Source organism: Octodon degus, unplaced genomic scaffold (assembly GCF_000260255.1).
Source record: "Octodon degus isolate 3935 unplaced genomic scaffold, OctDeg1.0 scaffold00004, whole genome shotgun sequence".
NCBI lineage: Eukaryota > Metazoa > Chordata > Mammalia > Rodentia > Octodontidae > Octodon > Octodon degus.
The window spans coordinates 34084544-34098919 of record NW_004524580.1 but is presented as its reverse complement, the minus strand read 5'-3'; the positions used below and the strand labels follow the sequence as shown (position 1 = coordinate 34098919).

The 14376-nt window shown below is 41.2% G+C and overlaps 1 protein-coding gene across 6 annotated transcripts in view; it reads right to left on the bottom strand.

Annotated features, from left to right (window-relative positions):
• The window catches only part of Ric8b (RIC8 guanine nucleotide exchange factor B), a 130268-nt gene that overhangs the window by 15308 nt on the left and 100584 nt on the right, over positions 1-14376 (bottom strand). For 5 of the 6 annotated variants that reach the window (XR_002821419.1, XR_002821420.1, XR_002821421.1 and 2 more), the window contains exon 9: positions 937-1056. The exons of the other annotated variant lie outside the window; for it this stretch is intronic. Coding sequence is in view for 2 of the 5 variants with exons in the window: in XM_004623861.2 (XP_004623918.1) it covers positions 937-1056 (120 nt within the window). In the remaining 3 variants the exon portion in view is untranslated. The remainder of the gene's footprint in view (positions 1-936; positions 1057-14376) is intronic. 6 annotated transcript variants of the gene reach the window in all.

Here is a 14376-nt window from a genome sequence, read left to right as displayed (position 1 = left end):
TATGCTGAGCTGCCTGCCATGCCTTTTCCTGTGCCCGTTTCTTCTGTACACCTTTCCTTTTTGTGGCTGGCTTTCTGGATTTTCTTTTCCAACTGCTCTTCTCTCAGCTGAGGGAACCTTATCCTGTACACAGCTGTGGTGAGGAAGCGGATGATCAGGAGAAATTCACCTTTGAGTGGCAGGCACCACCAACACACAAGCACTCACTCAAGATGCTTCAAGTAGACAGTGACTCGGTGTATAACTAGAAAACAGCAATTCGGCCAAGTGTGACAGGAGTCATATCCTGATAACTCCTCAATATAGCTAGTTGATAATCAGTTCATACTTGATTCAATTTTTCAAAACTAGTTATTTTTGGAAGGGGAGCAGGTGTGAACCAAGAGGGGAAGAGCAGGTTGCTTTCAGAACCTCTAAATAATACAAGTTCTTGTTTTTAGAAAATCCTTCATTTGAGCTATTTTTTCATGTTTTCCTGTTGTGTGCATGACACTTTAGAATTTTTGGTTTCAGCAGCAACCCAAAAAAGTAGAATTGCAAATTTGCACATCAAAAACAAAAGGAAAAAGAAAAAGCGCATCATGATTTGGAACAATAACCAAAACAGATTAAAACAAAAATACAAGCAGCAGCAAAATTATTGAACCTAACTCACAGAATCTTTTTGAAGACAGGGAGGTTAGTCGGTTAAGTACTAACAATGGCCTAACAGCTACTTTCTCAGCTCTAGAGCTTGAACGTTTGGGAATGCACATCCAGAAGCGGCACATGTAGAAAACCCTTGGCAGCCAAGAGGTGCCGGCGCCACTGTGCCTGGGCCATCTGTTCAATCGTATGGGTCTCCAGAGTTGCTGCTCTACGGGAACTCTCAGTCAGAGAGACAAAGAAATAGTACATTTTTAGAAACCAAGCAAAAAATGGATGGGAATACAATACCTGGAAAGTTTATCAAGCATGTTGACAAGTTTCATGGCTTCATATTCTTTTTGTTCTTCTGTCATTTCATCTATGGGGTTTGGCATTGGTTCCTCTAAATGACCAGTGATAAGATTAATGCTACAAAAAGAAAAAAAAGTTACGCTGTACGTTTTAAAATTATGCTCTTTCTATACTTTTCTGGTCCAAGTTTTAAGTTATAATAAGAAAGAGTCTAATAGCCAAAAAATGGCAATAATTTTAATAGTAATTTTATGGTATGAACTGTTATTGGAATAAAAAATTATTTCTACTAATTTGCTTTGGGAAATGGGCTATAGTTACTGTTGTTTTAAAAAACTAAAATTGACTTGTCAACTTATTTTTTAAAGGCATGATGGTTTTTAAAAACGTAAACTTTGACTGGTGCCGTTGGATAAATACCCTTGGATGCACAGCTCATTCACTGATTATAAGGGGACAATGACTTCTGAGAAGGTGAAATGAGAAAAATCCACTTGTGATACAGCATAAAACAAACATGTCAAAAAAAAAAAAGACTGGAAAAATGATGACAGGCTGTAATCTGGAAATGAAGGCATGCCAACTTGTAATCTCAGGAAATTAGTCCATTAGTGAGACCACAGAGCAATGAGTATTCAAATAATAAGAGCTACAGCAGAAGAAGGCCTACATGAGACTTGATCTGACCCAGGTAAAAACCAAAAGGAATGAAGTCTAGCCCACCAATACCTGACACACCATCTTGGTTTTCTAGAAATAGATTTAATGCAGTATTTATAATGAATATCTTATATAAACTTTGTATGAAGTTCTAATGCTGAATCAATTATTTCTTCAGTAAAAGTTGCATTTTTTCTCTGAGAAAGGCAAATAAACAATAACTCTGAATGGCTGCTAAATAGCTGTAACTAAAACTTTTTTCTGTAGACACAAATGAGGTTAGAGTACCTTGTACTAGTCAAGTATAACAGTTTTCAGGGATCAGATTAAATATCTCTGCAAAAAGCAAACACAGGTAAGTTGTTCTGCAGGGGCTAGAGGGGCAACTGCTTTCAGGGCTGAGGCTATGCGGAGGATGATGAGCAGCCGAGCGATGGGTCACGTGAAGACGTCTGGCTCACTGGAGCTGGGTGAACCGGATTGCGGGGCTGCCCGAAAGCCGCAGCGCGCTGCTGCAGAGGCAGAGCGAGCAGTCTGGCCACGAGAGGGCAGTGCCAGACGCTGGTCTGAGACATCTGCGGGCTTAGCTACGTCCCTTTTGACCAGGGCTTTGCTTATGTGGAGTGAGCGCCAACTCACAGGACGAATGCTTATTCCTACTAGATTTCTTTCCCCAACATCCCACAGAAGCTACATAACATGCAGATTTTTGAGGAAAGCTCAGCCCTCAACATTTCTGGAAACCAAATTAAAAGCTACGGTGCTTTCTTGCATTGGGCCTATTGCTAGGGCCATAGTTAACAACATTTTCCCTTTATTTTTAAATTAATTTTTCCTGCTCCCTATTCCCCACATTTTCCCTTTTAGAAACACCATGTATAAATCAGACAAAAGCAGAATTGCTCAGGCAAAAGGGGGGACAGCTGAGGGGAGCAGAGCTCTAGAACCACTTCTGTTTGTCCCCAATTCCTGCATTCTCCAAAGGTACTCCTACGGAACTTTGAGGAACTCAACCCTGGGACAACCTAAAAACCGTGATTCTTAGCCCTGGCTCTACATCAGAATTATCTAGGAAAACAAACAAACAAACGAACACGTTTTTTGAAACAGGGTCTCACTATGCACTTCATTCCCAATGTAGCCCTGGACGGCCTCCAACTTGTGGTGCTCGTCCTGCTGCAGGCTCGCTACGGCTGGGATGACAGGGGTGCGCCATCACACGTGGCTTTATCTAGACTCTAAACTCTAAACAGTCAGCCTTCCCTTTGATCAACTCAACCTGTGTGTACTACAGTTTTCCAGGTGATTCAGATACAAAATGAGGGTAAGCATCACTGGAGTAGAGTGCGTGCTTCCATGCAATATTTTCTCTTCTTTTTCAGGTGCTCATAAAAGAGAAAAAGCCCTCTGGTTAAGGCCATCAACTGAAATGCTAAAAAGGTCATCCTCTTTCCCAACAGTCAAGCACAAAGCACTCAGAGAAGGCTTCCAGACACCACACTGGAAATGCAGCTTCACCATCACGTGCTCAGCAGACGGGGACACAGGTTTTACTGGCTTCCCTCTAGGCACCTGCCAAACTAGAGAAACACCTTGTCTTGGAATAAAGGCTGTCAGATACATATCACCTCCTGAGGAGACCACAGAAAAGAGGCTTTTGAAGAAAGCATCAGGGGAGGTAGGGAAAGCAGATCTACTACCTATAGGTCCTGCTTATTTTTCACTTGTTTTAGAAAAGGCATCTCTCAAGGTCAGTAGAGGTATGATGTGAAAAATAAGATTTGCAGGCCATTCCAGAAGACGACATAAGCACCAGTCACCAAGGAGGACACGCTGCTGAGCCCATGGTGTTGTGGCTACCACAGTACACAGCTACACAGAACTCCTGGAGTAGGACATGTTGCTTTTCTTAGTTATCTTACGAGTTGAATGGAAACGATATCCATTTTCAGTAAGCTGATCTTAAGGCCCCTACCTGCTAAAGTGATATAATGGCTTGCTCTGAAATGAGCTACAAAGGTAACAAAAGCTGTTGCTATCTGAGCTTAGAGCAACAGCAGCAGCCTCATATCCATTCTTGCAGTGTAAGAACACATCCTTCACCCATAGAGTGAAACATTCTAATGTTTAAAAGTGGCCCTAAGGACCCAGGTTTCACTTTTCTCCCTTTAAAAGAATATCCTCCCCCAGACCATGAGGCTCAGAAGAACACAGAGCCACAGAAAGGACAAGTCTGGGTGTGAAACTGTGCTATTCTTTCACAGAAAACCTGCCACTGTGCTAGGGCAGAAGGCAGGCAGACCCTGGCTCTCTGCTCCTGCTTTCAGGCCAGAGTCTAATGTAGCTTTCCTATCAGAAGAGGAAGAGAAAAAAAAAAAAAAAGTCACTATGACAACAATGATGCCAGTTTTCCCGAGATAATTATTTTCTGGTTGCACAAATACCTAGCACCTTTACAAACTCATACAGTATAGTCTGAGACTTGATTTGGCAGGTTTCAAGATCTCCACACTGTGAAACCTGGGCTTACTTTTATTTTGCTCCAGGACTGTCTTAGGATGCTGTGAGGATGCTCTCATGGGGCCCATTCCCCCGCCTTGCCCCTGCTCCCTCGTCCCCCCTTCCCAGGGCTCCCACGTTATGATTACTATGTTTTCCCATCAGGTAACAAGAAGCGTTGAAATCCCGTTATCTGTGGGCACCTGAGCGTAATTTTTAACAAGCTATACAAGGCTATTATATCAAACTATAGAAGGCCAACAACAGCTGAACCCTTGTGTTCTTAAATTCCATTCCCCGGCTGATACTTCTTAACTGGAGATGAACCTTATGGAGGAGGGACACTCAATCATCCTGGTACCCTAGAACAACATGGGTAAAAGCATTAAGATACTAAAAAGGGCTAAGCAAATGAATTCATGTAAAAGCTGAAGTATGCTTTAGGGTTTTTATTCTTTCTTCTAACTGCTGCTTTTTTCTGACCAACAGGACCTATGCTAGGTCATTTAACAGAAAAGATTCACTAAAAATTCCTTCAGTTGAAGATAATGAAAATTATCTTCAGTATCTAACAAGCAGAGTTTATAGAGCTCACTCAGAGCACCGCAGTGAAGACAGGAGCGGTACAGTTGAATCCTTATGGGCGGGGCAGGAGAGCGAGCAGGCAGTGCCCCCTCTGGCTTGAAAGGGACCAGGTATTCAGTCCCATACACAGGCGGCCATGTGAGAGTAGACCTATCAGAACTTCCTATTTTTCCAAGCAAGAAATTCACGTTTTCTTCTGAAATAACTGAATTCTAAATGTTGGCAACTAACTAAATTATTTTAAGAAGCAATGCAGAAAAAAATCATGCTGGCCAAGACAAAATATATTAGTGAAAAATCTTTAGAAAAATGTTTGTTTTTTGAAAAAAAAATTTGTAAGCCCAGAGCAGGAAAGAAAGGAGCACATGGGATGGGAAAGAACATGCTATCGGTACCCAGGGTTCCCTCGAGAATACGTGGCTCTGCCAACCCCAAAGAGAAAGAGCCAGGAACCATGTCCCGCTCTCCTTAAACTCCATTCCCTGCCTCAACTAGATGAAGGAATTCAATCATGGCATCCTGATATTGAGGAGCACACTGATAAAAAAAAAAAAAAAAAAAAATCAGTGAGCTCATCTTGAGGTGATTCCTGCCCAAGAAGGAGCTAGACAGGAGTGTGGGGTGGGAGAATGAAGCCGGCGGGCGGGAACAGCCTCGCTATAGAGGGGACATTTTCACAGCTGATGCGGTCCTGAAGGAGGGTAGGGATGGAGACACGTGGCCCATGAAGGACAGACGCTGGGTGAAAAGGATCCAGGCAAGAGCATGCCCATAGTGTGACGGACAGCAAAGAGAGGCCGGTGCTGAGATAGACACAGCAGGAGAAGCGGCAGGGGCGCGCCTGGCATGCTGCCCCCTCCTGGAAAGGCACCGAGGAGGTGCTGTGCTGAGAGCAGAAGGTGGAAGCCCAGGGAGAATTGCCGCACCTGCTGGGGCCAGGGTGGGGCTCAGTGCCGGAGTCCAGCACATGCGAAACCTGAGTTTGGTCCCTAGCACCGAGAAAAAAACAAACCACGATTATTTAGAAGGTTATTAAAAAGATTCTGGTGGTACTTTCTTGTAATCTCAACACTCTGGGAGGCTGAGGCAGAAGGACTACAAATTCAAGTGCAGCCTGAGAAATCAGTGAGACTTTATCTTAAAACAAACCAAAAAATAAAAAATAAAAGAGGGCTGAGTATATAGCTCAGTGCAAAGGTACTAGATTCCATTCCCAGGACCTGCCCCCAAAAGACAGAAAAGATCCTAAAGAGATAAAATTTTAGCTTGTGGCAATAATGCCCATAAACTGTGAGTCCCAAACATATCATGAATTTATCATGAACCAGAACTGTCTGACAGATATATGCGAATATTTACTAAATTAGAATTCATCAACTGGAACTCTGTTGTATTTTCACAGCATCATGGAACACACAGAGACATTTACTTCCTCTCAGCTTTTGTTTTAGCGATAGCAAGGCCGTGGGCTCCAAGAACAAGGCAGCTACAAACTACACGGCAGCTCAAACTCATCCCGCCTTTGGTTGGCTTTGAGGCAGAACACAGCGGCAGGTAAGTCTCAGGCCATGAGTTCACATCCATCAGGATGGGTGTCATAAATGAACACAGACATACAAACCCTCTCAGAAAAATAACCAGCCTGCGGGGATGGAGATGAGGGGAAATTCCGTGTACAGGAGGGCATACGGAGCGGGGTAGCTGCTACGGTACAAGATACATACCATGGCGGCCCCTCAGAGGGAACACGCAACTCTGATGACCGTGTGCTCCCACTTCTGCATACAGGCCCAAGAGAAGTGGGCACCAGGGCTTGAACAGACACCAGTGCAGCAGCGCGGGCCACAGCAGCTGAAGCGGAAGCAGCCTAGTGTCTCTTGCTGGATAAGCACAAGGTGTGCAGACACAGAATGCTTTCCTGTTTAGCCCTGGAGTGGAAGGAAACCCTCCTACATGCTACAATACGGTGACTCTGACAGGATTCTAGTAAGAACAGCCATTGTATACTAGATCCTGTGCACACGAGGCTTCAGCGTTTCCTAGGGGCTCAGGGAATGGTGGTTACCAGGGGACTGGAGGAGGCACAGCGGGCAGAGAACTTCACTGGGGAAGAAGAAAAGGCTCTGGAGACACAGTGGCGACGGCTGCATGGCGGTGCTGCGATGCCCTCCACCCCGAGCTGTAACCTGAGCCACTTCACGTGGAAAAGTGCACACAGTGCAGCTCACCCCAACATGAAAAGGCAGAAGGACGAGGGCCAACAGGCTTGGTTTGACTCCCTCACAATCTAGTAAGTTCCCCGAACACCACAAGGTGCCAACTTCATACTGACGAGCCACTGGGCCTGGACAAGTTGCTTGGCTTCACTGAAGCCTCAATTTCCTCACCTGTAAAATGGGAACAAAATCTACCTCAAAGAGTTGCTGTGGGGATGAGATAATGTCTGTGATATTCTTAGAACTGTGTCTGGTGGACATGAAGCTCCCAATAGTTATCAGAAATCAGCACAGCTGAGGCACTTGCTGAGATTTCACATAATCCAAGAAGTAAATTGGTCTATTCACTAAGGAGATGGAGAGGCACACAGAATCATTAACTAAAGGAGCCACACAAGATTTAGTTTTGTGCAGTTATGATTAAATTTGGACAAGATACTGTGAAAAGATACTAATTCCTAAAAAAGTTCCAAGTAATTTAAGAATCAGTGTATAAATACTACCCAGATTATATATTAAAGGAGGGTAAATTATGAAGCTACACTACAATTCAGGTCTTCACATTATATTACCAATGGAAATTCTTTCACTTACTTACCAAATGTTGTATTGGCCACAGACCTATATATATTGAATGTGTAAACATACACAAACATCAAGATACATCTAGGCAATGAAAAACTTCCAAAATGCCTTTTTTAAATTACAGAACTTTTAAAATGCTTTCTCTTAGGCTGCTTATTAAGAGTGCTATCTGACATGCAGGGCACCAAAGTGGCTGGTTGCAAATCCACAGAAAATGAAAACGGGAGCAGAACTTGGCCCTGACTCAGCTGACACACCCGGCTGCCACTGGCTGTTAACCCAAACTGTAACACAAAAGAAAAATCTGAGAATTCACTTCTGAAAGCGCAAAGCTAGACTGCAGATATCACAGAGCAGGTAAACTCTTAGAAGCAATATGCATGGCAGAAGTGGTAGTGATTTTATTTTTAACCTGGTCTTTCAGCAATCTGAATTTAGATATGTTTCATGAATGCTCACAGTAATAAATTCTCGTTCTTAGAAATGCTGGTTAAACGGCTGGCCAAATAGCTCAGTGGATTAATGTGCCCATTTAGGCAGATACAGGGGCTAGGAATTCGATCCCCCAGCCTGCTCTGCCGGGCCCCATCCCCCACTGAGACTGGGCATGTTGGCCCACACCTGTAATCCCAGCCCCTGGGAGGCTGTAAATAGGAGGGTCACTACAAGTCCGATCTACGCAGTCAGACCCTGTAGACCCTGTCCTAAATACAAAAAAAAAAAAAAAGAGAGAGAGAGAGAGAAAAAAAAGAAAAGAAATTCTGGTTAAATTCTATTACACAATAAATACACTGCCACAGCCTAAACTGGACAAAGAGAAAAAATTTCAATTCTTGTTTCTAGTGAATATTTCAGGAAATATTAAAAATGAAAAAATTATCTACACAGTCTCAATATAGTAAGAAGACTAACAACTTGAATTAAGTCGCATAGCAAAATCTTAATAAAGGGCAAAAATGTTCTGCCTTGCACTAAAGAAACTACATAGTTGCTGCTATAGCTACAGCTGCTAAATAAAATCAAGAAGGAAATACTCAAATTTGCTTAGACAAAGACTTTAAGTTTTTAGATGTAATTGTGAATGGTATGGAGCATCCTAGGGTTTTGCCTCTTTCTGGCTACCCCAACCTACCTCCATAAAGCAGCCCTTTACAACTTTCTTTGCACCCCTGGACCCCTGTGCATCCAGCCAGAAAACCTGAGCCAAATGTCATTGAACACATCTTTCAACTGACCCCAAGAATGATGTACAAACAATAGCAGCCATTTATATTTCCATCAACTGTGCAGCCAAGGGGTGTCCATGCTCAGAGGCATAAGAGAAAAAAGGTACACAGAACTTAGACACTTGGTTTCCTTTGAAGAAGGACCAAAGTTCATCTGAAAACAAACTTGGCTAGACACACACCAAAAACCTATGTGGCATGTAACTTGATTCTATGAATGCATTTTTTCTAAATGTGCTAATTGCAGAAAGCCATTCCCAGTCCACTAAATATATTTATTGAGACACAAAAGAATTCCTGTGATATTAATTGTCTTTCATAGGCTGAACGTAAGCTCCCTACAATTCTTAGTTTTAGATTCCAACACAGGATTAAGGTTACCTTGGTGCATTAATCAGAATCCACTTACATTTTTGACAGTGGGACTTGGGTCAAACAGATGAAGGTGATTTCTCTGCTTCTGCCAATATCAGCGACTGTGCTGTGAATAAACGCATCGCAAGAAAGGTGGCGCGCGCTCTTGTGGACTCTGACTGGGGAAGGGGAGTCGGTGTAGGAGAGGGAACAGTCCTCTTTCACATGCTGACTTACAACCAGGACTAGACTAGTAGAAAGTTTTCCTAAATTCTTGGGGTTCTGGGGCTCAGGCCCAGAGTACAAAGGGATTTCTTGCTTGCAGCGTGTTTTATTTACCACCATTCCACAGGGCCACTTAAAGTAGTATTTCGAAGGTGGTACTACAGATCCCACCAAGAGAAGAGTGTGAGTCCGTCTGAGGAGGGGAGATGTGCTGCTGCTTGAAGCACACATATTTATACTTGAACCGAGAAAATTAAGAGACACAGAGGACACAACAGAGGTTATTCTGACCACATTAACCCACCATTCCCAGGAATAGCATAAAGTCCAACTCAATGGCTAAAACTAAATTCAAATTAAAGATGTAAAGCTTAAGTACAGACTTCTCTAAGAGTCTAAACAATAACAATATTATACAACATGGTTTTTGATTTAAATAAAAGGTGCTGTCCTGAAATACGTTACTTTTAAAAAACATTTTATTTTAAAGAGAAAAAAAACCCCCAAATTTCAAAACAAAATAATAGAGTAACAATGGTTAATACACTGCAAATTGCTATCTTTAGTTACTCAAGAGTACAACATACAGGCTTTTAATTGTTCAAGCAACACTAGCATGACGCTTTCTTTTCAGTGATCTAAACTGTCCTGTGTGTGTCTATATCCTTTTCTCCTTTCCCCATCACAATTTCTTTTTAAACAGGTTCTCCTCATTTTACAATATCTACTGTACATTTTGGATCTTACTTGCTTTTTCAGTTTCTCACACTAGGGAAACAATACCATGTTTACTCGTGAGTGATTTATTTCACTACAAACATGGTCTCAAACTGCATCCATCTCCCCATACAGTCTCAAGTTCATCCTTCAGGGCTAAGTCGTACTCTGTTGTACAGAAATACATCTTTTTTATTCACTCCTTGGTTCATGGGCATTTGGGTTGTTCCCAAGATCTAGCTATGACAAATTGTGCTGCTATAAACATGGGTGCACATAAATCACTGTGGTATGATGTTTTTAATTTTCCTTAGACGATACCCAGAAGAGAAAGAGCTGGAAAAACTGGACTGCCAATGCTAGTGTTTTGAGGAGTCTCCACATTGATTTTCACAGTGGCTGCACCAGTCTACACTCCCAGCGACAGCAGATTAGGGTTCCTCTTTCCCCAGTCTCCCCAGGATTTGTTATGCGCTGATTTCTTGATTATAATCATTCTTTTTTTTTTTTTTTTTTTCAGAACCAGGGCTTGAACTCAGGTCCTTGTGCTTACCAGGGATAATAATCATTCCTTCTGGGGTGATAAGAGATCTCAGTGTTATTTTAATTTGCGTCTCTCAAATGACCAGTGAGTGATACTGAACATTTTTTATATATTTGTTGTTTGTATTTCTTGACCTGAGAAGTGTGTATTCATCTCAGATGCCCAGTTTTGGATTGGGTCTTTAAATCTGGAGGTCTGATTTTTTTGAGTTTTTTATATGTTCTGGATAGTAATCCTCTGTCTGAAGGACAGTTGGCAAGCATTTTCCCCCCATATTGGAGTTACCTCCACTCTGTTGGTAGTTTCTCTTGCTGTACAAAAGCTTTTTAATAAAATGAGGTCCAATTGTTAATTAGTTGTGATATTTCCTGTGAGACTGGATTTTTATTCATAAAGTCTTTGCCTAGACCAGTGTCTGCAAGAGTTTTACCTATTCTATCTCCCAGCAGATTTAATGTTTCTGTTTTTTTCTTTTTGTCTTTTAGGACAGGGTCTACAGGGTCTCGCTATGAGTAGATCGGACTTGTAGTGATCCGCTTGTGTTCAGCCTCCCACAAGCTGGGATTATAGGTCTGCCTGTAATCCCAGATGAATACACACTTCTCAGGTCAAGAAATACAAACAACAAATAAATACATGAAAAAACCTCAACTGCCGTCCCAGTGTGCCCCGGGGGTGGGGCCGGCATGGAACACTGGGTATTGAACCCCAGCTGCTGCGTCTGCCTAAGCAGAAGCTTTGATCCGCTGAGCTATTTGGCCAGCCCTAATGTTGCTGTTTAATTTATTTAATTAATTAATTAATTAATTTATTTTTATGTTGCTGTTTTAATATTTAGGTCTTTGATCCATTTTGAATTTAGTTTAGAGCACGGTGAAAGATATGGGTCCAATTTTAATTGTCAGCATGTGCAAAGCCAGGTTTCCAAACACTACTTATTAAAGAGGCTATCTTTCTTCTAGTGAATGTGCTTGACACCTTTGTCAAAGATAAGGTGGCTGAATATGTCTGGAGTTGTTTTTGCATCTTGTAATCTGTTCCACTGATCCTCAGGTCTCCTTTACTTGCCAGTATTATGCTGTTTTTATCACAGGAGCTTGGTGATTTCAAGTTAGGGACTGTGATGTGCCCTGCCTTGCCTTTGGTGCCCAGCACTGCTGTCTTGGTTACTTTTGTCTCATTGCTGAGACAAACTATTTCACATCTAAAATTAAGGAAGGAAGGCAGCTATGCTTACCACTATACTACCAATGCCTAGGTTGAGGAAGGAAAGGTGTATTCAACTCACAGTCTGTGGAGGTTTCAGTCCAAAATCAGCTGACTCTAAGGCAGGGTGGCATGACCTTGGGGCAACCATTCAAGGTGGCAGGAGACAGCAAAAGCAGCAACAGCAAGAGGAGGGAAGAGCAAGTCTCTGTTCCTCCTTTATACTGTAAGAAGGCTCCCCCTACCCCTGCCACACCCTGTGGATGTAGCCTCACACCCTAGAGCCCTCCTCCTGCACAGGAGGAGGTTTACAAAGTGAGGCCCCTGGTAAGTTACTTAAAACTTCTAAACTTCTCAAGTTGATTTAATGTATCAATTATTAAAGTTGCCTTTGCTATTTTAGGTCTCTTTTGGTTTCAAATAAGTTTTAAGTTTTTTTTTTTTTTTTTTTAGTTCTGTGAGATATGCTGTTGGAATTTTGATCAGAATTGCATTAAATCTATAGAAGTTTCAGAAGTATGACCATTTTCACTATATTGATTCTTCCTATCTAAGAGCAAGGGATATCTTCCCATTTTCTGATAAACACTTCAATCTCCTTTTTCTGAGTATGAAGAGGTCTTATCCTTTGTTGAATTGATTCTGAAGCATTTCAATGTTTTGGATGCTACTGTGGAAAGTATTGTTTCCCTAACTTCTCTCTCAGTGAGGTTTTTTTTGTTTTTGGGGTTTTTTTCTTTGGCGGAACTGGGGATTGAACTCGGGCCCTTTGAGCCATCTCCCCGGCCTCTCAGTGAGTTTTTAATTCACGGACAAAAAAAAAAGCTATTGACTTTTGAGTGTTGACTTTGTATCTAACTATGCTACTGGATTTGCTTATTAAATCTAGCAGTGTTTTAATGGAGTTTTGTTGTCTTTATGTACAGTGTTGTGTTATCCACAAATAATGATAATTTAACCTTTTCTTTTTCTATTGTTATCCCTTATTATTTCTTTCTCTTGTCTAATTGCTCTGGCTAATGTTTCCAGAACTAGGTTAAATAACAGCAGAGACATTGGACATCCTTGTCTGGTTCCTGATTTTACAGTGAAAGCTTTCAGTTTTTATCCATTTAGTATGACATTGACTACTGGTTTGTCAAGATGGTTTTTGAGTTAAAGACTATTCTAGTTTTCTGTAGGGTTCTTATTATGGATGGGTGCTGGACTTTGTCAAAATCTTTTTCGCATCTATTGAGATGATCATATGGCTTTTGTCCTTGGCTGTTAATATGGCAGATTACATTTATTGGTTTATGTATATTGAGCCATTCCTCCATCCCTTGGATGAATCCAACTTGGTCGTGGTGTATAATCTTCTTGATGATTTGTTGCATTTTGCGTTACTGAAGAATTTTGCATCTATGTTAATTAGGGAGATTAGCCTATAGCTCTCTTGGCTGGGTCCTTCTCTGGTTTTGGTATCAGGATAATGCTTGCTTCCAGGAATGAATTCGAGAGTACTGCTTCCCTTTAAATTTCACTAAAGGAGAGTCACATGGGGAGAAGACACTCTCTCAGGCTTTCACAGAGAGCACATTGGCCAAGCATTGGCCGTGACTCATCCACATGGCTGCCACTGACAAAGGTTCTACAATCTGAGGTACAGGATCTCAGGATAAATCCTGAGGGCATTTCACTGACCTTCTCAGACCAAAAAGCAACAACTCTTGTTGCACAGGTCCTGCTTTACCTTGGTCTTAACCATCCAGTAGAAAAGTATGAAGACGAAATATAGGAAGTAAAGCCATGTTGTTATGTTGAGCTGTGGGGGACTCAGGTCAATAATTTCTGACATTGCCAGTGAAACAGAAGACCCAATGCTATTATGGGCTACTGGACTCTTTTAGAATATTTTGCTGAGTTTACACACCTATAATATTCAACAACGGAACTTAAAAAAATTGGGATATGACTATGAATGTCCATTCTGTATCTGTGTATTGAAAGTGGTTGGGATAGATATATAGTTGCATTCTCTTAATGAATAGAATGATTTTTTCTAATGGTGTTTGTACGTAGGATCACAAGTCTGCATCTTGTACAGTTATTCACTAAGAAGAATATATGCAGTGTATTGTTTGTTGAAACTGTACTTTCGATTTGATTTGAAACTGTCTCATTGCTATATGTTTATCAATAAAACTTTGAAAAGAAAAAAAATAAATTTCACTAAAGAATTTCAGAAGTAGTAGCATTAGGTCTTCTCTAAATTTCTTGCAGAATCCACCAACGATTTCATTAGGGTCTGGGTTTTTCTTTGTTGGTAGGTTTTTTAAATTACATCTTCAATTTCATGGATTAATATTGATTTATTTAGTATTTTTATATCTTGAGTCAGCTTTGATAAGTCACATATATCTAGGAATCTGTCAATTTCCTTTGGATTTTCCATCTGATTAGAATATTAGTTCTCCAAGTAGATATAGATGATCTGGATTTCTACAAAGCCTGTTGTGATTTTACCCTTTTCATCCTAATTGCATGAATTTGATAAGGTTGGCTAAGTGTTTATTTAATCTTTAAAAAAACTCTTTGATTCTTTGACTCTTTGTATTGTTGCAATTTTTTTTTTTTTTTT